Source organism: Arvicanthis niloticus, chromosome 29 (genome assembly GCF_011762505.2).
Source record: "Arvicanthis niloticus isolate mArvNil1 chromosome 29, mArvNil1.pat.X, whole genome shotgun sequence".
Classification (NCBI taxonomy): Eukaryota; Metazoa; Chordata; class Mammalia; order Rodentia; family Muridae; genus Arvicanthis; species Arvicanthis niloticus.
The window spans coordinates 2411803-2433234 of record NC_133437.1 but is presented as its reverse complement, the minus strand read 5'-3'; the positions used below and the strand labels follow the sequence as shown (position 1 = coordinate 2433234).

Below are 21432 nucleotides of genomic sequence, written 5' to 3'. Positions count from 1 at the left end.
GCTTGCTGCCAAGCCTCATGGACTGAGTTTGACCTCCCAGGACTTGCATGATGGAGAGAAAGAATTAACCCCTGACAGCTGTTCTCTGACTTCCACGTGTGGGATGTGTGGGTCCTGCTCCCCTTCCCCCAATGAATGAATGACTATAATTGTTTAAGTGGGTATAAATTCATACTTAAAACAGTGTTCTTTAAGAACATTTGCTCTGGTAAATTTTTTTCAGATCTTATTAGTTATAAGGCTTTTTAAAAATTTTATGACATTTGTTCTCTCTCTCTCTCTCTCTCTCTCTCTCTCTCTCTCTCTGTGTGTGTGTGTGTGTGTGTGTGTGTGTGTGTGTGCCTGTCTCTTTGTACACGGGGGGGGGGGGGGAATACATGATGATCCAATTGGTTACAATTTGTTTCAATTCATCCTTGTAAATGTCATACTTTTAAAAGTTTCTAATAAAAAACTAAAAATAGGCCTTTCCCGTTCCGGCTTGAGCGAACCAGGCTCGTGGGCCAGTGACACCCAGAAGTTAAGAGGTTTTTGGAACACGGGAGGTCGCGGACGGCTGCTCCGCGGCTGTCATCATGCCACAAAATGAATATATTGAATTGCACCGCAAACGATATGGATATCGTTTGGACTACCATGAGAAAAAGAGAAAGAAAGAAGGTTGGGAGGCCCATGAACGCTCAAAGAAGGCAAAAAAAATGATTGGCCTGAAGGCTAAGCTCTACCATAAACAGCGCCATGCGGAGAAAATACAAATGAAAAAGACTATTAAGATGCATGAAAAGAGAAACACCAAGCAGAAGGATGACGAGAAGACTCCACAGGGAGCAGTGCCTGCCTATCTGCTGGACAGAGAGGGGCAGTCGAGAGCAAAAGTACTTTCCAACATGATTAAGCAGAAAAGAAAAGAAAAGGCGGGAAAATGGGAGGTCCCTCTACCCAAAGTTCGTGGCCAAGGAGAAACAGAAGTATTGAAAGTTATTCGAACAGGAAAAAGAAAAAAGAAGGCATGGAAGAGAATGGTTACTAAAGTCTGCTTTGTTGGTGATGGTTTTACAAGAAAACCACCTAAATATGAAAGGTTCATTAGGCCAATGGGTCTACGTTTCAAAAAAGCCCATGTCACACACCCTGAGCTGAAAGCGACTTTTTTGCCTGCCTATACTCGGTGTGAAAAAGAATCCGTCATCCCCATTATATACAACCCTGGGTGTGATCACCAAAGGTACAGTTATTGGAGTGAATGTGAGCGAGTTGGGCCTTGTGACACAAGGAGGCAAGGTTATTTGGGGAAAGTATGCCCAAGTTACTAACAATCCTGAAAACGATGGGTGCATAAATGCAGTCTTGCTGGTTTGACAGTGACATCATCCAAGTCATTCCACGCACTACGGAAGACTACATACTGTCAGGAAAACACCATCACTGTGACCTTTCTGGACGACCATGCAGCCTTACCCCATGTGCAGTCATCAAGAAGTATTTATTAAGGTGTAAAGGAAAATAAAACACTGCCCTATTTTACAGTTGGTCTTCAGTCTGGGGGCCTAATGACTTACATGTTAATAAAATGTAGTGACTGAGTAGCAAGTATACAAAAGCATACTAGTATATGCAGCAATAGAGGTTCATTACTTGAAAAGCTATCAGTGTAGCTGAAAGTTCCTGTAAAGGTCAAGTATTTCCTATCTTGATGCCATTAATCCTGAAACGTGGAACATTTTAAACACATGGTAGTGTTTAAATTCATAAAATATTACATTAGAAGTCTGAGAGAAGGTAAATTGGATGAAAAAATTTCAGGTCGTCACTTGTAATTAATGCTTCATGTGGTACTCTCAGTGAACTCAAGTGTCCTCCCACCATTTGCTATAATTTGCTATATTCTAAAACTAGGGAGTGCACTTATTGAGATTGGCTTAGATAATTCTTGACCATGTACCAGTGACTTGAGATGTGGCAGCTAATTTAAATTGAAGGTCGTGATTTGGGGTTGTAACTTAATCCATGTTCTTAAGAGTGTATATGATATTAATCTGTAATCACCATATTGCTTTAAATTGTTTATTTTTTTATAAATCTACTTTCATAACACAGAAAAAAAACTAAAAATAGGTAGAATAAATGAAAATTTTAAGTAAAAGAGAAATAACTAAAATGTAATCTTAATATAATTACAAAGAATATCTTTAAGATGTCAGGAAACCGAGGTGGAGGGACCCTAGGGCACCTCCCACGCTCATCTCTGGACTGTTGGACTCATGGCCACCTTCGAGGAGGTGATTGTGTTGGGCTTTGAGTTCAACAAGGCAGTGAAGGAGAATGAGGGCAAGACCATTTCACCTACGTCAGTGGTTCTAAGGGTACTAAATGGAGGAGCTGGTGTCCGGACTGTGTGGAAGCTGAGCCAGTCATTCGAGAGGGGCTGAAGCATGTTACTGAAGACTGTGTGTTCATCTACTGCCAACCAAGTAGGAGACAAACCTTACTGGAAAGACCCAAATAATGACTTCAGACAAAACCTGAAAATAACCATAGTGCCTATACTACTTAAATATAGAACAACTCAAAAACTTATGGAGTCGGAGTGCCATCAAGCCAACCTCGTGGAGATGATCTTCTCTGAAGATTAAGATTGGATGACCTTGCTGGACTGTGGTGGCACAAGCCTTTAGTCCCAGCACCCGGGAGGCAGAGGCAGCTGGATTTGTTTGAGTTTGAGGCCAGCCTATTCCACAAATTGAGTTCCAGGACAGCCAGGGCTAAACAGCAAAACCCTGTCTGGAAAAACCAAACCAAAACAAAAAAGCCTGATGATTGCAATTTTGTATTGATCGCCTGGTTCGTTTAAAAGAAGCCACATAATTGCTTTGAATTGATGGGTAAATGATGTTGTTAAAATCAGTGTATGACTAAACAATAAAGCATTAAAATACAAAAAAACGTTATCAGGGAAGAGACTATCTGTGTCATTCTATTAGTCATGACAAATAACAGTAACTACTGTAACAATTGACCTCAAAATGTCTGGCTAAACTCAAGAAAGGTCTATTCCTCACGCATATCACAGTGCAATGCATGCTGTGGAGAGGCTCTGCTGCAAGTGCCAAGGTCTTCAAACACGGCTTCAAGGTTGGCAGATGGAAGGATAAAAGAAAGTGCAGAAGGCATACCTTTTCTTAAATATTTTTCTTATTCATGCATATGTGTATACGTGTGTGTGTGTTTTAAAGGTGAGTTTTCATTATTTTGTATTTTAAAGTATCCTACTTAATGTTCATAGATATATAATAATGTTTGGATCAAATCTATTCCCTTTTTGTTTCCGTGACTCTCCTCTCCCTTCCCAACTTCATGTTCCTCTCACCGCCCTCTCACTTACCGTATGTGGTGCTGTGGGACTATCTGCTGGAACATGGGCAGCCTCCCAGGGCCAACATCCCTGAATAAAACTGACTCTCCTTTAGCAGCCATCAATTGCCAATAGCTCCTCAGACAGGGGTGCTGCTTCATGAGCCCCCTCCCATCTATGTTGGGATTTTCCCTCGGTTATTCTTGTGCATCCGGTACTAACTATATGAGTTCACGGGTGTAACTGTCCTGCTGTCACCTCGAGCAAATACGGTTTGCTACTGACATCTACTTCCTCTGATTCTTACCATCGTTCTAACTCCTCTTCTATGATGATCCCTGAATTTGGGGTAAAGCAGTGTGATTCTGATGTCCCATTTAAAGATGAGCATTCTACAGTCTCTTAGTCTCTGTATGCTGACCTGTTTTGAGTCTCTGCGCTATCATCTCTTGGAGAAAAAAAAAAAAAAGAGCCAGGCGGTGGTGGCGCATGCCTTTAATCCCAGCACTTGGGAGGCAGAGGCAGGCGGATTTCTGAGTTCGAGGCCAGCCTGGTCTACAGAGTGAGTTTTAGGACAGCCAGGGCTACACAGAGAAACCCTGTCTTGAAAAACCAAAGGGGGTGGGGGTGGGGGTGGGGTGGAAAGGAAGCTTCTTGGATGAGGGTTGATGGAAATACTGGGATAAAGATCAGAACTAAGGGGCATTTTGTTACTATGTCCATTTAGTAGAAAGACAGTACTATGTTCTGCTTTAGGACCAAGGATCTAGTTAACCACCGGCTTTTGGCCTTGTGAATAGTACCAGGAATGAGTTCCATCTTGTACAGAGGACTTTCAATTAGTCAGAATGTAGTTGGTTACTCTCAAAACATTTCTGCCACTATTTTGTCAGAGAACATATTTTGCCAGGCCAGTCATGTCTATAGCTCCCTGGGACCACATGAGGGTATGACTATTGACCTTTTTTTTTTCTCCCAGTAGTGTATATATAACCTTCTAGCAACAAGAAAGCTACTCTGTAGGAATGAAACTTCTGGGTCATGTCCCTTGTCTCAAGTGTACAGTGTCTTCACAAATAGGGTCTTAGCGAGCGTTGGAGAGTGAGAGTAATGACAATAGCCTATGAGTCTTGTCTATGGCAAGATCTATGGTACCCCACTGACAAACAACTCAAAAAGAGGTAACCTATAGCTGACACTGGGGCTTTTATTTGATAGCCCACGGTGTCTAGGGGAGGTATTCCCCCCACCCCTTTATAGAGGCATACCTTTTCTTTACTGATCAGAAGGATTACATGCCATTGGTGAGAAGGAATCACATGGTCAAACCTATATCCAAACAGTTTAGAAGATTCAATTATTCATCTTGGAAATGAAAATGGGTTTGGTGAGCATGACCATGACCCATTGAGAAGGATGTTACCAGAGTTCTTAGGGACAGAGCCTGGTGCTTGGTAGCCCTGACACTATAGACCCAGAACCAGTCTCTAGTAGGTCAAGTAAACAGAAAGGAAGCACTGCAAAGCAGAGAACAGAGATTGATTCTCTGTGATGACCCTAGGAAAATTAGTAAAGAGTTCCACTGACTCCCTGAGTCCACCTTCAGGGTGATGTTAGGGTTTAACAGAAGGCAAAAAGCGTGCATCACTAAACAGTCCTGGTCAAAGTATGGCTTCCAGCCTGTCACCACTGTGTCATTTCAGTGTCTACTGAAAGCCTGGCTCACAAGTTGTCTGAACGTGTGAAATCTCTTCCTGGTGACACATTCCTGACACTAGGCTTTACCCTTTTCCCCCTCCCAGTGAGATAGATTCCCGGGAGAAATGCTGAGCCAAAGTAAAGGTTCAAGTATCTCTTTAGAATGTTTCAGCCTTGCCAGGACTCGTACTTTGAGATGGGGGCTCAACCAGAGTGTTGCCTCACCTGACCTCACCACTGTTTTCTACCAACCTAGATACAGAAGTCTACCTTTGCTTCATTTCTTGCTTTTCCTTGGGACAGACAAGCCGTGTGCATGTCTCCATACCTTTACGTACGAGTGCGAGAGTAAGCAGTCCTTCCTAACCTTCCGTACTGTCCAGCTTCTTCTTCTTCCAAACCTAGCAAACATTTACTCATCTCTTAGGACCCAAGATACTGTTCACGTCCTCTGGTGAACTTCTCCCTCATGTTATGCAGCACAGAACTAGACACTCACTGGACTTCAATCCTTGCCCTCTGTACGCACCTCTGCCAGCTAGTGAACACATAGCTTATGGCATGCAGAGAATATGTACTGTTGTGAATCTAGTGGGCACTGACAGACTTAGCTTCTCAAAAGTATAGTGTATCCTACAATCTTCCACGACTACCTGGCCAGATTAAAACACTCAAAACTGGAGGAGGAGAAGGATGCTCTCTCTCTCTCTCTTTCTGCTCTGCCAGTTCCATCTGGTGTCTTTCTTGTATGTTCTTATGCTCTTTGTATTGTAGTGATTTGTGATTGGTTCAAGCCACATGAGCTATGTGCACATTGCTGTACAATTGATTTCTATAGCTTTTTGATCTGCCAAAACTGAAACTCTGTACCCCAAAATAACATGCCTTCCCTGCTTCAGCACCTGATACCCTGTCCTACTTCCTGGCTATAGGTTGGCTATAGGTTGGCTATAGGTTGGCTACTTTAGGTAACTCAGAAGTTGAATGATGTAATACTTATCCTTCCATGTTGGCTTATTTCACATAGCACCACATCCTTAAGGGTCATCCATGGTATAAGATATGATGAATTTACCTTCATTTACGAAAGCCAACTCGTAACTTATCAATCATCTTTGATATAGGAAGATTGCTTAGTCCTAGGGTTCTAGACCAGCCTGGGCAATACAAAAGAAAACATCTCAATAAAAAGTTCATGATATTTATGTAAGCTGTGTTTTTTATCTATTTATGGTAGGTCCATGGAATAATGAGACCATATACTTTCTTTTGACCCAAGAGGAACTGTGACTCTGCACATTTGAATCTTTCAGGATGGTTACTTCCACTGTACTTGGGCACAAAGGAAAAATATTTATTTATTTATTTATTTATTTATTTATTTATTTATTTATTTATTTGAAACTGGGTCCCACTATGTAACTCTGGCTGTCCTGGCACTCACTATGTAGACTGGGTTGTTTTGTTTTTGTTTTGTCTTTACTAGTGACCTTCTAGTGATCACTAGTGAATTAGTGATAAATGACTCTAATTACATCTGTTCCGGAGGCTGAGAAGGGAAGACCCATCTCAAAGAACAAAAAGCACTAAGTAAACTACATAGAGAATGTCCCCTGTCCTGCCCTGCCCTATCTATGGTCAAGAAGCTAATACTGTCTCAGCTGGGCAATACTGGTTCCTAATAAACAGCTGGGCCATCCCCCAGCGTCTTGCTTACCTCAGTCTTCCCAGGACCTTTTAAACATCTATTTCTCAAACCAAGTCCAGTTTAAAAAGAAAAAAAAAATCACAGTTTCAAAGCAGAGCAAATAACCAAAGGGATAAACAAGAACTTTTTTAACACTGTGTGAGGTGCTTGTGAAAATTTTAATGTTTATGGAAGAGTCCCAGAGTAACCTTTGGCCTGTCCTAGTATTAGCAGTCTGGGGCCTTCACAAGCTTTACTTCTGTGTGTCATCAAGAAAGAATCTAAAATATCCTTACATTAACATGATCCTTATTTTTCAGTGAGCTATTATTAAATAATGTAACTGGAATCCGAACTGAAAAAAATCCAAGTAAACTGCTACAACTTTCTTTTTCTTTTTCTTTTTTAAAAATCACATTAAAAATACCAACGCTTCAAATTCCGCAATCTTGGTTAAAGTATGCCAAGTATAGCTTGCAATAGTAAATGACCTTTCCAAAGCGACACCCGCAAATTAATTGGTGCGTGAACAAAGAACCTTTTCTGCAGCTGCATGAATGTTGCCTTTTTAAATTCTTCACAAGTACGATTTTTTTTAAAAAACAGCCAAATCGCATGTTGCCAAATGACAAACGGATTAACACACTTTCAGTGATGGCCGGCGTGGGCAACTGACCGCGGGTCGGCAGGGGGCTGCCTCCTAGCTGGGCTGTCCTCCGGTCCCCGGCGGGGGCCAGGCCGCCCCTCCCCCGCTCCCGGCTCGGGTTTCAGCCTTCCGAGTTGAGCAAACTTGCTGCAGGCGGATTGGCAGCGAGCAGCTCCCGGGCTCCGGCGTCGTCCCCGCGCCCACCGCTCCTTTGTGTCCCGCGGCCGCCGCCCGGGCTCGGGGGGTCCTCGGCGGGCAGCCAGCTCCCCCGCGCGCCGGACTCTCGAGACGACACGTGCGGGCCCCGGTCCTCGCCGAGCGGAGGCGGAGCCGGGGCGGAGGCGCAGCGACCAGGGATCCGCAGCGCTGCCCGCGCCCGGCCGGCCACTCACTCCGGGCCCGCTCCGCTCTGCGTCGGCAGCGCTGCGGTGTAAGCGCTCGAGGGCCCGCGGCCGGGGATGAGCTGACTGCAGTGAGAGCGTCGCCCCGGCCCCCGCCAGGCCGCCCGCCGCCCTCTCCTCGCCGCCCTGCCAGCCGCGATCATGTACGTCCGCGTCGTCGTCCTGCCAGGGTCCGGGTCCGGGACGTGCCACGCGCCCTGGCTGTGCCCACCCGCTCACCGCGCCCCTCTCGGCCCCGCAGGTCCATCCACATCGTGGCGCTGGGGAACGAGGGCGACACGTTCCACCAGGACAATCGGCCGTCGGGGCTCATCCGCACGTACCTGGGGAGAAGCCCGCTGGTGTCAGGGGACGAGAGTAGCTTGTTGCTGAACGCGGCCAGCACGGTCGCGCGCCCGGTGTTCACCGAGTACCAGGCCAGTGCGTTCGGGAACGTCAAGCTGGTGGTGCACGACTGTCCCGTCTGGGTAAGGCGCAGAGGCTGCGCGGTGCCCAGGCCAAAGGAGTTTGCTTTTTGGACCCTTCCTCCCCTCGATTCCTATTTTCCTGATTGCCTCGAGAGAGGGTGTGTGTGTGTGTGTGTGTGTGTGTGTGTGTGTGTGTGTGTGTTTACATTTTTGGCACATCTCGTCCTTTGTTTCAATTTGGAGGTGGTGGGACAGCCCAATCAGGTCTGTAAGGTAAAAAGCCCCAGGGCAATGTAGAGCAGTTACTGTGTTTCAAGACTTGTCCTTTAGTGGACAGCTGACAGTTTAATGTGCCAACCCCAAGGGACAGGGTCACGAAGTTTCACTGGCCAAGAGTCATGTTTTCATGTCCACCCTGTGGAGGATAGGGAGATGGGTTCTATAAATACTGCCCTTTCAGCTCAACATACGCAAAAATACTCTTGACTGGGACAGGTCAGAAATAGTAGGGAAAAGGGAGAAAGGATGGGGTTTGAGAACTAATTTTAAATGGCTTATTTGTAGATTATTAACCTCTGAGAAAAATTAGTTTTTAGTAATGCTAATGCTCATAATCAGCCTTTTGTTTTAGTGGTTAATAAATCAGAAATACCACTAACATTATTTAGAACTTTTAAGAAAATCTTTATGTTTATGATAATAAACATATTCAATACAAAATTCATATTCAATACAAAGACATATTCAATAAAAGAAATCTTAACATGCCTCTTGAGCAGCTTGACTCTCGAGTGTTTGATAAAAGGACAAAGGAGACAGCTCCCTGATTTACAAATATCTTCATAACACAGTAGCACTATGTTTCAAGTGTTTTATTTCATTTTAAATCTGTGATTCCTTGCTGATATTATTGTTATATATTTCTCAGCTAAAGATTACTATATATACATACATATATATACATATTATATATATATGTATATATATATATATACATATATATATAAAGTTTAAACATTAAACTTAAAAATATGTATATGTGAGATTCTTAAATTAAAAAGGCAGTTTTAAAAAACTAACAGACCTAAGGAGAACTAGCATACTTTTGAACAGAAATGTGTAGAAAGTACAGGGACATTTTTCTTGAGCATATTTTCCTATTATGGAAAGAAAACACTTTCCAATATGGAAACTCATATTAATGTGCTGAAATAAATTTAAAAAGGTGCTACTGAGCCTTCAGGTATGACAGTGATGACAGTATCAAAAGAAGCCACGAGGGAGGACTTACAGGCTGCTGTCTGTGAAGGCACAGTTACTTTGAGCCCTTTTATTATGAAAGATCTTATAGCCTAAAAGTATTACTTGTTCAGGATACTGTTGAATAAATGTTTAGTGGATTGATGAGGTAAATATAGAAAGAATAAAATAAGATGAATTAGGATGTTAGGATTGCTTTTCTTCGTTTTTAATTTGAGAATTAACCCTTTTCTGCCTGTGTTAATTTAGCAAAGAGCCACCCATTTTTATAAAAATAAAAGAGATAAAAAAAAATCTTCAAAATGGATGAAATAAGCTTTTTGGTCTTGACTCTTGTCAGACCCTGACTGTTATGGTTTATTAAGGGAATTCCGATTGTGTGTGCTCACAGTCTGTGACGGCACATTTGTCACAGGTACAACTTCCCAGTTAGAATGAGTCCTCAAGCACAGAAAATTACATAGGCAGTTATTCACTCTGAGCTGCTGGGTCTTCCTCTTGAATATAAGTAAATTCTGCCAAAACTATGAAGGTTGGTGATGCCTGTCAGCTGGGATTGGCATTCATACTGAGTCAGAATATCAAACAGCTCTATGGACAACAAAAGAAGCAGCTTTCAGACTGCACACTCCCACTGTCTGTGGCTTTAGGTAAATCCTTCAACCTGTCTCAGGCTTGTTTTCCCTATCCATCCTGGAGCTGTGCTGCAGGGTAAAGTCCCAAGTGTGGAGGCTCTAGGTGCCCCAAAAGTGAAAACTGCTGTAATAAAGTGCACATTACAGCTTTAGTGCAGTTCTATACTGCTTACAGTAAGCATGGAGACTTTCTCACGTCAGGCAAGGTCTACGCCAGTGTAAGACCTGCACACACTAATCAAACAGGATGAAGTTCTTGTATCCCTGTAGGAACTCAGTTTTTTGTTTTTTTTTTTTTTTTAAATGAATTTGACTCTTCCAGTGTGGCCCCCAAGTTTGTTGTGTAACAACTCAGTGAAATCTTGGAACTGATTTACAAAAGGTGGAACACATACATTTCTAGAAACCAGTGGAACATTTTTTCTGTGAGCCTAAAAGGAAGGTGTTACTGCTGCCACAGTGTGGGATGGATCTGGGAGAGCTTCCCTTTCTGAGTTACTTTCTGTACCTGGCTAGCCCTACTCTGGCTGCTTGCCATCTATCTTGACACTTTTTAAATAAATCTGCTTCAGATTCATTAGATGAAGTTCATAGCTTAGATTCTCCTATCTCTCTCTTTTGCAGTCATATTCTTATTTAATTTCATATTCCTAGATTTTTTTTCCCTCTTTGTAAAAAATATGTTCTAAAGCAATGAGGTTAGCTGGACATCCTGGCTCATGCCTATAATCCTAGCACTTGGGAGGCAGAGGAAGGACAATTATGAGTTTGGGCCAGCCTGGGCTACATTTGACTGTCTCAAATAACTGAGAAATGAATGAATGAATGAATGAATGAATGAATGAATGAATCATGAGGTTTATTCATATTTTCTTGTGCAGGGCTTGAAGCTCTAGATTGTATTACAACTAAGTGTTTATGGTTGTTTTAGCCTCAAGACCACAGAGTAAATTACTAATCCTTTAGCCCCTTTACCCCATGGTTTCTGTTAAATGTCTCTTTTCCACATATAATTCTCCAGTAGCTCTGGGATTCCAAACTATTGGAATGTAAAATCTGATTTCTGCCTTGTTCTCTGGTGTTTAGTGGCTGCTGGGTCCTGGCCCAGTTTGTAGTTGTTTTGAATTCCAGGTCTCTGACTTTTTCTTCTGTTACTACTGTTACCCTTCAGCTTCCTTACACTTGCATATTCTGAATCTGAATATTTACGGATATGCGTGGGACTGATGGATCTTGTGCTTTGTTGACTTGGGAGTTAGGGGTGTGCTCACTTATCCCCCTGCCCTTTGCCCTTTGCCCCTGGTACGCTAATACTGTGTCCTGAACTTTACTCTGTTCTCTGTTTTGACAGTGACCTTCCTGTTTCCGTTCTTTTGTGCTCCTCATATTCTTTTTGTTGTTGTTGTTTTGTTTGTTTTTGTTTGTTTGTTTGTTTGTTTGTTTTTTGAGACAGAGTTTCTCTGTGTAGCCCTGGCTGTCCTGGAACTCACTCTGTAGACCAGGCTGGCCTCGAACTCAGAAATCCTCCTGCCTCTGCCTCCCAAGTGCTAGGATTAAAGGCGTGCGCCACCACTGCCCGGCTCCTCATATTCTTTTAAAGATAAAAATATGCTTTATCTGTTCTATTGTTGATAACACATTCCTATTTAAAAATTCTGCTTTGCAACTCTCATTCTCAATAGGCTTGCTAAGGAGGTTACAGATGGAGATGGGACAAGAACTTCACAGGCACTTACATCATAGGCTAGAAGCTCTGTCATGTAGATCTTGGTTGGCTGGCTGACTGAACACTCTTAACCCTGTTTTGGACTCACATATCAAAGTGTAAACATTCACAGCCCAACAGTTTGCTCACCTCCTAACAGTGCCTCCAACAGGGAACCAAGCATTGAAGTCTACAGGCCATCCTTAATCAAACCACCATGTCATTTAAAAACATTTTCATAACTTCTAAAAACTAACATACATGGAACATGTAACACTAATAGGTTGTAATTATAGCTGATCTGACAGTGAGTTTGGGGATTGATTTGAAGATAAACAAACTAAATGTTGACGTTTGCATTTTTGTTTAGGACATTTTTGACAGTGATTGGTACACCTCTCGAAACCTAATTGGGGGTGCCGACATCATTGTGATCAAATACAATGTAAATGACAAGTTTTCATTCCATGAAGTAAAGGATAATTATATTCCAGTGATTAAAAGAGCATCAAACTCAGTTCCAGTAATCATTGCGGCTGTTGGTATGAGACAAAATGGTAAGTATGTATTTTTTTTTTTTTTTTGTAATGAGCATGCAAACACCGTGTTTACAAAGCAGAGTTGATTAATGATTAATACAGTCCTGTTTTAAGATGTTAACGACTGTGGGTTCAGATGGCAGCTGTCATCTCATTGTTCTTTAGATATCAGCCCAGAGACTCACAAACTTCCACTGTGCTCTCCACACGCATCTTTCCTGAAGTTGCTATCCTACTGTACATCAGTAATTGTGTTCTTTTGGCATATGAAATGTATTATTAGGCTGGCTTTGAGCCTTAGTAATATCTTGTTGACTATCTAAGGTTCATTTGATGGGCAAGGCTAGATTCCCCATGAAGAGATGTGTGCATGTGAGCAGGATGGGTAGACAGATAACTGGGAGTGAGCGGAACACGCTCACAGCTCTGTCTGAGGAAAGGGCTGTCTAATTACCACATGCTTGGAAGGTTCCTGTGACTCAGGCTGTCCCAGACCTGTGCACATGACCATCAGATATCTCAAGGTCAACTTCGGACTCATTTTGATTTGGTTGTATTTTCTAAGTTTTACTCAGTGGTATTTCCTTAGTAAAATGGTCTTTAAATTTTGATTTTAATTCTTTGTTTAAAAAAACTTTTAAAATCATGGTATAGCAAAATGTCTTAGCTAGGTTTCTACTGCTGTAACAAAACACCGTGACAAAAGGAAGTTGGGGCCTGTCGCAGGTAATTCCATCACTGAGTGAAATCAGGACGGGACTCAAGCAGGGCAGAAACCAAGGAAGGAAGTAAAGCAGACGCTATGGAAGAGTGCTGCGTATTGGCTCCCCCTTCTTATAGAACCAGGACCACCAACCCTGGGGAGGTATCACCCACAAGGAGCTGGGTCCTCCTACATCAGCCAAGATGTACCACAGGCTTGCCCACAGGCCAGTCTGGTGGAGCATTCTCTCAATTGAGGTTTCCACTTCCAAAATGACTCTAGCTGGTATCAAGTTGACATAAAACTAAGCACAGTTAGGAACCTACAGTTTGCTAACCCTTAGCATAACACCCTCTGCAGGGTGCTGTTGCCCTCTGGCTTCTGATGGTCTTGCCTGTTCCTGAACATCACACAGAGTTGCACAGTAGGAGTGTGTACATATTGCGTCTTCTTTTAATTGCAGTATATTACACCGTTGTATAAGTGTGCCATAAAGTAAGTCTACACTGTCCTCTTGATACTTGGGTTGTTCCTTCCAGTAGCTTGCTGGACCAGAGGCCAGGTATGTTTCACCCTTGAACTTACAGAGAAAACAAGCTTGACCTGCCCTTGACCTCGAATTCTCAGGACTTCTCCAATTTTTTTTTTTCTTTCCTTTTCATGATTCTTGAAAGAGTTATCCTTAATTCTTGAGGCAGCTTCCCCTTCCGCACTTAGTGGAGCTTCACCTTCAGCTGTTGGATTCCCATTAAACTCTCCAGAGTGAGCATTAACTACTTTACTTTAGTAACAATTCTCTCTTTGAAATTCTTCAAGCTCTTCCTGCTGCTTCCTGGTTCTTCTAGCCCCTCCCCTCTCCTCTGCACCAGCAACACGGAGGGAGAGGTTCTTCAGAGCTTCATTTCTTGCTCTCTTCCTTGATCATGAACTTTCACGTTGTGTCCCTGGCTTTCCCTGTACACATTTACGTACACATGATATCTTCATTCCGCTGATTTGGCCGTAGCCTGTCCCCTCACCTGTATCCCCCACGGATATGACCCTCTGCCTACTGAATTCCTTCTGCCTCTCTGTACACCTAAAATACATCCTGCTAAACTCATTTTTCTCTCACAAGACCCATGTCTAATAAGTTGAGAAACTTGTTTGATTTTGTATACTAAGTCAATCTCAAACTCACTTCATTGTTGTAACCCTCCCTACTGGGTTTCAATTCTTTGTTATTTAATCTTTTCCATTTTTTGTGTCGTTTTCAAAAAATGTATGTATGTGTATGCCTGCATGAATTAATGCCCACCCATTTATGTTCATGCAGTCATCTCTGAGGCCAGAAGAGGGTATTAGATCCCCTCACTCTGCAGTCACTGGTGGTTGTGAGCTGCCCAGGGTGGGTGCTAGAAACCAAACATGGGCCCTCTGCAGGGGCACTGACTGCTCTGAGCTGCTGAGCCATTTCTTCAGGCCCTCATTTAACCTCTCAAAGTGGCCTTTTTGGGGGGTGTGGGGGAAGGTTTCTAAGAAGGTAAGCTGCAGGCATTTGGAGGTCCTCAAATTTATATAGTTTTTTAATACCCACAAATTCAGGTATATACAAATATAAAAACAAATATTCATTTATAATATGCAAAGAACAAAACAAATTTCAAATATGAAAAACTGTTAAATGCCACTAATGTCTAACACAGCCTAAAATGGGCTTCTATTTAACAGCTTACCACTTCTTTTAATTTTGTTTTCTTTTGTCTTTTGGGTTGTTAATTCTTTGATGATATCTTCATATGCATTACTTTGTGATATTTCCTGTAGATAGAAGAGAGTGATAATTAGTGTTTGTTCTAATTTCTTCACTCTCCACATCTTCCTGTCCCATGGCACCTGAGTTCATGTTCTGTTCCTATTTTTAAGCTCAGATCATGGTTTCTGATGCAGGTCTGCACTGTGTGGCTAGAAAGTCACTCCTGTACCAAGACAATTACCATACACTTATTCATTTCAGGAGGTGCTATGAGGTTTTCTGAACCTAAAGTTAATTTACTTAGTAGCATCCAGAAAACACTGGTGGCTCTTTCAGAGTGGCCTCATGCAATAGGACCTTAAAGAATCCAAAGAGACAGTGATTGTAATCAGGTACATATATTATTTTGCCCATTTTACAGCAGCATGTAACTGTGTGGGAGAATACATTGTTGAGTTTTCTCGCAGGCATTTCCATAGAAAGTACAGCCAGCTTGAAGCATAAGCGCCATAGTGGACTGGGTCTCACCTCCTGCTTTTGCTTCCTTCTTTCTGAAGTAAACTCAGAAAAAATTCAGTCAGAATACAAGTCAGATATGAGCACGGTCACTGCTTTGAATTTTTTAGGAACTTGATTTTTCACGTTTATGTTTTCAAATTTCAAACCTAAGAAAATTATCAAGAATAAAACATTGAATTGCAGAATTTATGACACACACTTGCACATTGCACACACACATGCATATACCATGCACACATGCATTTTTGTCTTCTAGATAATTTGAGACTACATTGTAAACATGGGATTTTCTTTCACTCCTGATGCCTTCAGTGGTTATCATATAAGAACAAAGCTATTATTTACATCTTGTGCATAATATGGCCATCACTCAAGAAATGTGAGATATTTTTATCTGCTAGACTATTATTTAAAATATTTACATTTACATTTTCTTGCTTATTTCTGTAGTGAGTTATAGCTGTTTTTTCCCCAGTTCAAGATGTAAACACTATATTACATTTATTTATCCTCTCTTTAGTCTTTAATCCACAATTGATCCCCAATGTCTTTTTCTTTTTGGTGGGGGCTTTATGAGATGGCCATTTTGCAAGAGTTTTGGCCTATTTTTTTAATATAAGCTGCAGAACAACACATACCTGCAGTAGTGTGATCTGTCCTCTCTCTTACTCTGTGCTTGGCTTTCCTCTATAAGCAGCTTCTGCTTTTCTCTGCCCCTCAATTTTTTAAAGTTTACTATGGATTATCAGGACTGGTTTTTACAGTTCGGTATTTTGTGATCTGTTTACTCTGTTGACTTTCTGGGCTAGCTCCAGCCAGTTTTCAGTGCTTCCTCGCTCGCTGGAAGTCATCACAAGCTTCGACATTGCTCTAGCAGATCAGGTTCGTTTTAGTGGGGGATGGTGATCAGAAATGACCAGCTGGGTTCTGGGCTGCACACCGTGGTGGGTGTCGTTGTGTTCAGGTTCTTGTAGTAAAGCTGGACATGAAATTGGTTTTTAAATCAGAGGTTCATGTTAATACTTTTCTTCTTATCCAGCATTTGTATCCACGTTAGTAACTTTGTATTGTAAACTCCTTAAACTCCTTCATGATCTGGCTTCTGACTACTTCATTGTAGGACACAATTCCCACTTTTGGTAATAGTCACGCTGGACTCCTTGAAGAACCTGGCACTTTCCTCTTTGAGTGTCTCTTACCTTCTGGCTGCAGCTTCCAGCACCCCACCATTTTTCCCCTCTTTACAGGCCTTCAGTGGGCTGATATTGATAATTCTGGATCTCTCCCAACACTCATAGCGTTCTTATTTTCTGTTGCTGAATCGCTTTTCCCTCTCCCTCACCTTTCTTTCTTTGTGCTAGCATCCTAGCCTGTAGCCCAGGCTGGCCTTGAACTGGTGGTCTTCCTGCTTGTGCCTACCAAGCATTTTGATTACAGCATGTCTTTATGTTGCTTTGTTCTTGGCCTCTTCTCTCTGACTTGTACACAAGGTTTTTTCTGTCACTTGTTTAAAATTTTAATTTCAACATTTTTGTGTCTAAAATCTCTAAATAGTTCATTCACAGTTTCTTATTCCTTACTTAAAGACATGTTTAGATACTTAAAGATACTTAAAAATACAGTTTCTTAAAAGTACTGAGTTAATTATAGTTATTTATTCTCTTTGAACCTTAAGTGGGTTTCATTTAGGCATTGTAAGTCTGTTCAGTGAGTTTTGTTTCAAGATATAGCAGTTTCTCAAATGGTAGGGAAATTATTGTTTATTTACTGTTGCACTTCATTTTCCAGGCTGGATTGATTCCTTTCTTCTTTCTCTGGGCAGCTGCAGTCTGTGGCTGGTGTGGACGTGGGAGTACACACAGGGTCAGTGGGGCTAGCTGTTTCCTTCCACCAGTGTGCTTTGGCCAGCTGCCAGCCAGCTGCCTGTGGCCCTGCTGTTTCCTGCTTCCCATGTTTGAGCTGGGAACACTCTGGACGTTGCTCCAGTGTGTGAAAACCACCTCTACTCTGGCTTCACACTCCGCTTTATTTAGTCTCTAGCTGTCTACTATCGTTTGCCAGGCGCTGCTTGTGCCTGGGCTGATGTCATCTCATTTAATTTTAATGTTGCTGTGTACTCAGTCCTCTCTTCCAACGCCTGCCCTTCCTTCCTCCCTCCGTTCCTCGTCTTCTTTAACAGCTCTCCTTTATTTAGTCATGTGTGTGGTTTAGCAGGTAGGAGAGATAGCAACATCTTGAGACTTTAAAAGTGGAAATGTGGGACTGGAGACATGCCTCAGTGGTAAAGATCTCTTGCTACTCTTCCAGGGAACCTGAGTTTGACTCCCAAAACAAGTACTTGTAACTCCAGGGAAGTCAGCATCCTTTTCCAGGTTCCACAGGTACACACCCACATGTGGCGGATACACACAGAAATACATGTAAAGATAAATAAAATTTATAAAAGTACGGGTTTTTTGGTATTGTTTTGAGTGAAAATGGGTTTCTTGTTCTGGCTCATACCTCTCCCCACACTGTCTATTCTGATTACAGCCAGTGCCCCTTGCCTGTACAGCCCCCTCTGTCACAGCTTAGCCGGTTCATCCTTACCTGTGAACCATTACTTTCTGTGCACCCTCCACGGAGGTCCTTCCTCTGTTCGGTAACTTTGTATACCTTTATTGTGGTATTCTCTATGTTGCAAATACATCTGCCCTGCTCAGTTAGTCATGAGTCCTTCAGCTTTGTATCGTTCTATCTTTGTTGGTAGTAGGTACTCATAAATATTTTGTCAGTGGGTAAATACATTGTTTATAATCTAAATGAACAAAGTCATTTTCATTACCATGGTGAAATGAGTTGACTAAAGCTGTGATCACATATTTCACTGCAGAGCTAAGCCTGCCTGCTGACTCACAGGCTTGACTGCTCCCCACCACCGCTTCACCCACCAAACGTCTCCTACGGAATTCTCTCGGAGATCTTGTTAGAGCTTATTTACCAAAGCAGTTTTGTTTCTTTGTGTGTGTGTGTGTGTGTGTGTGTGTGTGTGTGTGTGTGTGTGTGTGTGATAGTGCTTGCTATGTAGCTCAGGCATGTCACAAATTTGCTACCCTCATATTTTAGTTTCTGAAAAGCAGAGATTACAACCATGGTTGACCCTGTTACATATAATTTTTTTTTTAAAACAAACTTGGCAATGTGGCAGTTTTACATACTTGGCTCTGAATAAATTTTTGGATTTTTGCTCTTTTGAGATAATTGTCTCCTGAAGTCCAGACTAACCTTGAACTCATTATATAAACAAGAATGACATTGAATTTATAATCCGCCTGACTGCATCTCACCACTCCTGGGATTGCAGGTGTGTGCCACACACCCTGAGCCACATCCCCAGCACAAATTTTTGAGTTTTAGTACACAGTGAAATATCTTTAAAGGACAAATCTGTAGTGTTTCTAGGAAGCATTCGTAGTTTTTCATTTCATTACATGGGCATCTTGCCTTTCAAGTTATCTTTCAAGCTCTGAAACTTTTTTTTTTTTTTTTTGGTTTTTTCGAGACAGGGTTTCTCTGTATAGCCCTGGCTGTCCTGGAACTCACTCTGTAGACCAGGCTGGCCTCAAACTCAGAAATCCGCCTGCCTCTGCCTCCCAAGTGCTGGGATTAAAGGCATGCACCACCACTGCCCGGCTAAGCTCTGAAACTTTTATATATTACTGAGCTATAATTTATCAAGAGAATTTCTAAAACTTACCAACAATAGCATTCTATTCTTGATGCTATTGATGCATTGATGCATCTGAAAGAGATGCTATCCATTCAAATACAGGACCTCACTGTTTTTAAAAAATGAAGACATCTTATGATAATATCTGTAAAATGTGTGTGTGTGTGTGTATATGTGTGTGTATGTGTGTGTGTTTGTGTGTTTGGGGTGGTGTGAAGACAGTGCTAATTCTGATTCCCAGAGCTACTGTGACCATGAGATCTGTAGATCTCTGCAAGTTCAAGGCCATTCTGGTCTACAAAGTACAGCAGTTCTCAATGTGTGGGTCATGACATCTCTGGGGGTCAAGTGACCTTTTCACAGAGGTTTCATCTCATATATCCTGCATATCATATATTTACATTACAATGCATAACTAACAAAATTACAGTTATGAAGTAGCAATAAAAATAATTTTATATGTGAGGGTCACCACAACATGAGGAACTGTATTAAACATTAAGTGTTATTTTGGGTCCTCTGGTTGCTATATGCTTAGTATGAATGTATTTAGTCCATCAATATTTTATTGGCTCTCCTATAGCAAACTCAAGACAGACTTGCATAGAATGTTACAGTAACTACAGCTAGTGGATATGTGGAAACACAGCGATGGTCCAGAAGAGACCCTCAGAGCAACCAGTTGGGAAAAAAAATTGTCTATAGCAGGTTTACAGAAATCCTTTGAAATTCAGAAAACATGTAATTAGCCAAGTAACAGCTGATTGTGTGACAGTTTTCCTTCTTGTTGAGTAGAAAGAAATGTCACTCCTCTGGCTTCAAACAAAAGTTATTTTTCCTCAGAGTTGGTTTGATAACCATACTTGTCCATCAGGTTCATTCTCCTCTCAGGACACTGATGACTTTGCTTAATTTTATCCAGAAGGAATGCTGAGTAAGGTGATCTGCAAACCCACCCCCTTCCAGCCACATAAGGAGACCTTTGTAAACACAAGAAGGCTTCTGTCTTCAGGAAAATCAAGGCACTGTTCACAAAGGCCTTGTAAAGAGAAAAGCCAATTGTTCTTTCTCAAGAAAGCCTAAATGCTATATGAGTGGCTTGCTACAAACTGAAGAACTCTTAGGGAAAGAATGCTCAGATTAGGATGTATGGCACAATTAAAGAAGCAGGGCTTAATAGTGTTTCTAATCACTGTATTTTGGGAGCTGATCATCTCTGTCCAGACTTTTTTATTCTGTTTTTGGTTATGCTACGGTTTTTTTTTTGTCAGGTGGAACCGTGATGCTTTTGTCTTTGTTTCCAATCTCTGCTTTGAGAGACTAAGTCACCTGACTGATCTGAGCTGCAGCTTCCTCTTCTGTGAAATGAAGATAGAAGTACATGGTTTCTTAACTCTATTTTTATTTTTCATTCTTTTTTGACACAGGATCTCCCTTGGTAACTGTCCCGGAACTCACTGGGTAGAACAGGTTGATCTCTAATGCACAGAGATCTGCCTGCCTCAGACTCCTGAGTGCTGGCATTAAAGGCGTGTGCCACTACACTCTGATTTCTCAGCTTTAAGATGATATAGGTCAGTGGGTAAAGGCACTTGCTGCCAAGACTGAGGACAGAGATTCGATTCCTGGAACCCACATCATGGAAAGAAAGAACTGACTCTAGAAAGTTATCTTTTGACCTCAGACACTGGGACACACATCCCATAAATACACATACAAGCTCCATCTGTGTATGGTAACTGAGTAACACTGTTTCGTTTTGGTTCTTTTTTTTTTTTTTTTTCCCTGCCCAAGGGCATTGCTCAAATGCTCATGGCTCTTCCACACACTTCCTCAGTTGTGAGGCTCATTAGCTGTGTGGTACACAGTATCTTTTCAGGCATGCATCTCCACAGGTGGGAGCTGCTTTGCCCAAGGTAATATCCATTCCATGAATGTAGCTCTCATCTAATTACTGGGTAGATACAGGGGCTCAGTTGTCTTTCTTTAAGACGCTAACCTCCAGAGAGACTGTGGTGCCAGGTACAGCTACCTTGTTGCTGAAGTCTTTCCTGTGCTCAGACCCATTTCTCTCACTCCTGAGCAGAGTTGTTTCTGGGGTCTCTGTGCTTGTTAGTTTTTCTATCAACTTGACACAACTGTATCTGAGAGGAGGGAGCCTCTACTGAGAAAATGCCTCTATAACATCTGACTGTAGACAGTTCTCTATGGCATTTTCTTAGTTGATTGGTGGGGAGGGTGTGGTACCATCTCTGGGCTGGCAGTCCTGAGTTCTTTAAGAAAGCAGGCTGAGCTAGCTTTGGGGAGCAAGCCAGAAAGCAGCACCCGCACCCTTCCATGGCCTCTGCATCAGCTTCTGCCCCCGGGTTCCTGCCCCATTTGAGTTCCTGTCTCACTTCCTTTGATGAGAAACTGTTCTGTGGAAGTGTGAGTGAA

The 21432-nt window shown here is 42.1% G+C and overlaps 1 protein-coding gene and 2 pseudogenes across 1 annotated transcript in view; all 3 read left to right on the top strand.

Moving 5' to 3' along the window:
• Positions 1 to 449: 449 nt before the first annotated feature.
• Positions 450 to 1374, top strand: LOC143440332 (ribosome biogenesis protein NSA2 homolog pseudogene; annotated as a pseudogene).
• Positions 1375 to 1841: 467 nt separating this feature from the next.
• Positions 1842 to 2787, top strand: LOC143440333 (thioredoxin domain-containing protein 17 pseudogene; annotated as a pseudogene).
• A 4996-nt stretch (positions 2788 to 7783) lies between these two features.
• Rhobtb3 (Rho related BTB domain containing 3) overlaps positions 7784 to 21432 on the top strand; it is a 48705-nt gene continuing 35056 nt past the window's right edge. Inside the window, exons 1-3 of the mRNA XM_076927011.1 lie at positions 7784 to 7927; positions 8026 to 8251; positions 12162 to 12348. Coding sequence (XP_076783126.1) covers positions 7926 to 7927; positions 8026 to 8251; positions 12162 to 12348 — 415 coding nt within the window. The 5' untranslated portion in view covers positions 7784 to 7925. The remainder of the gene's footprint in view (positions 7928 to 8025; positions 8252 to 12161; positions 12349 to 21432) is intronic.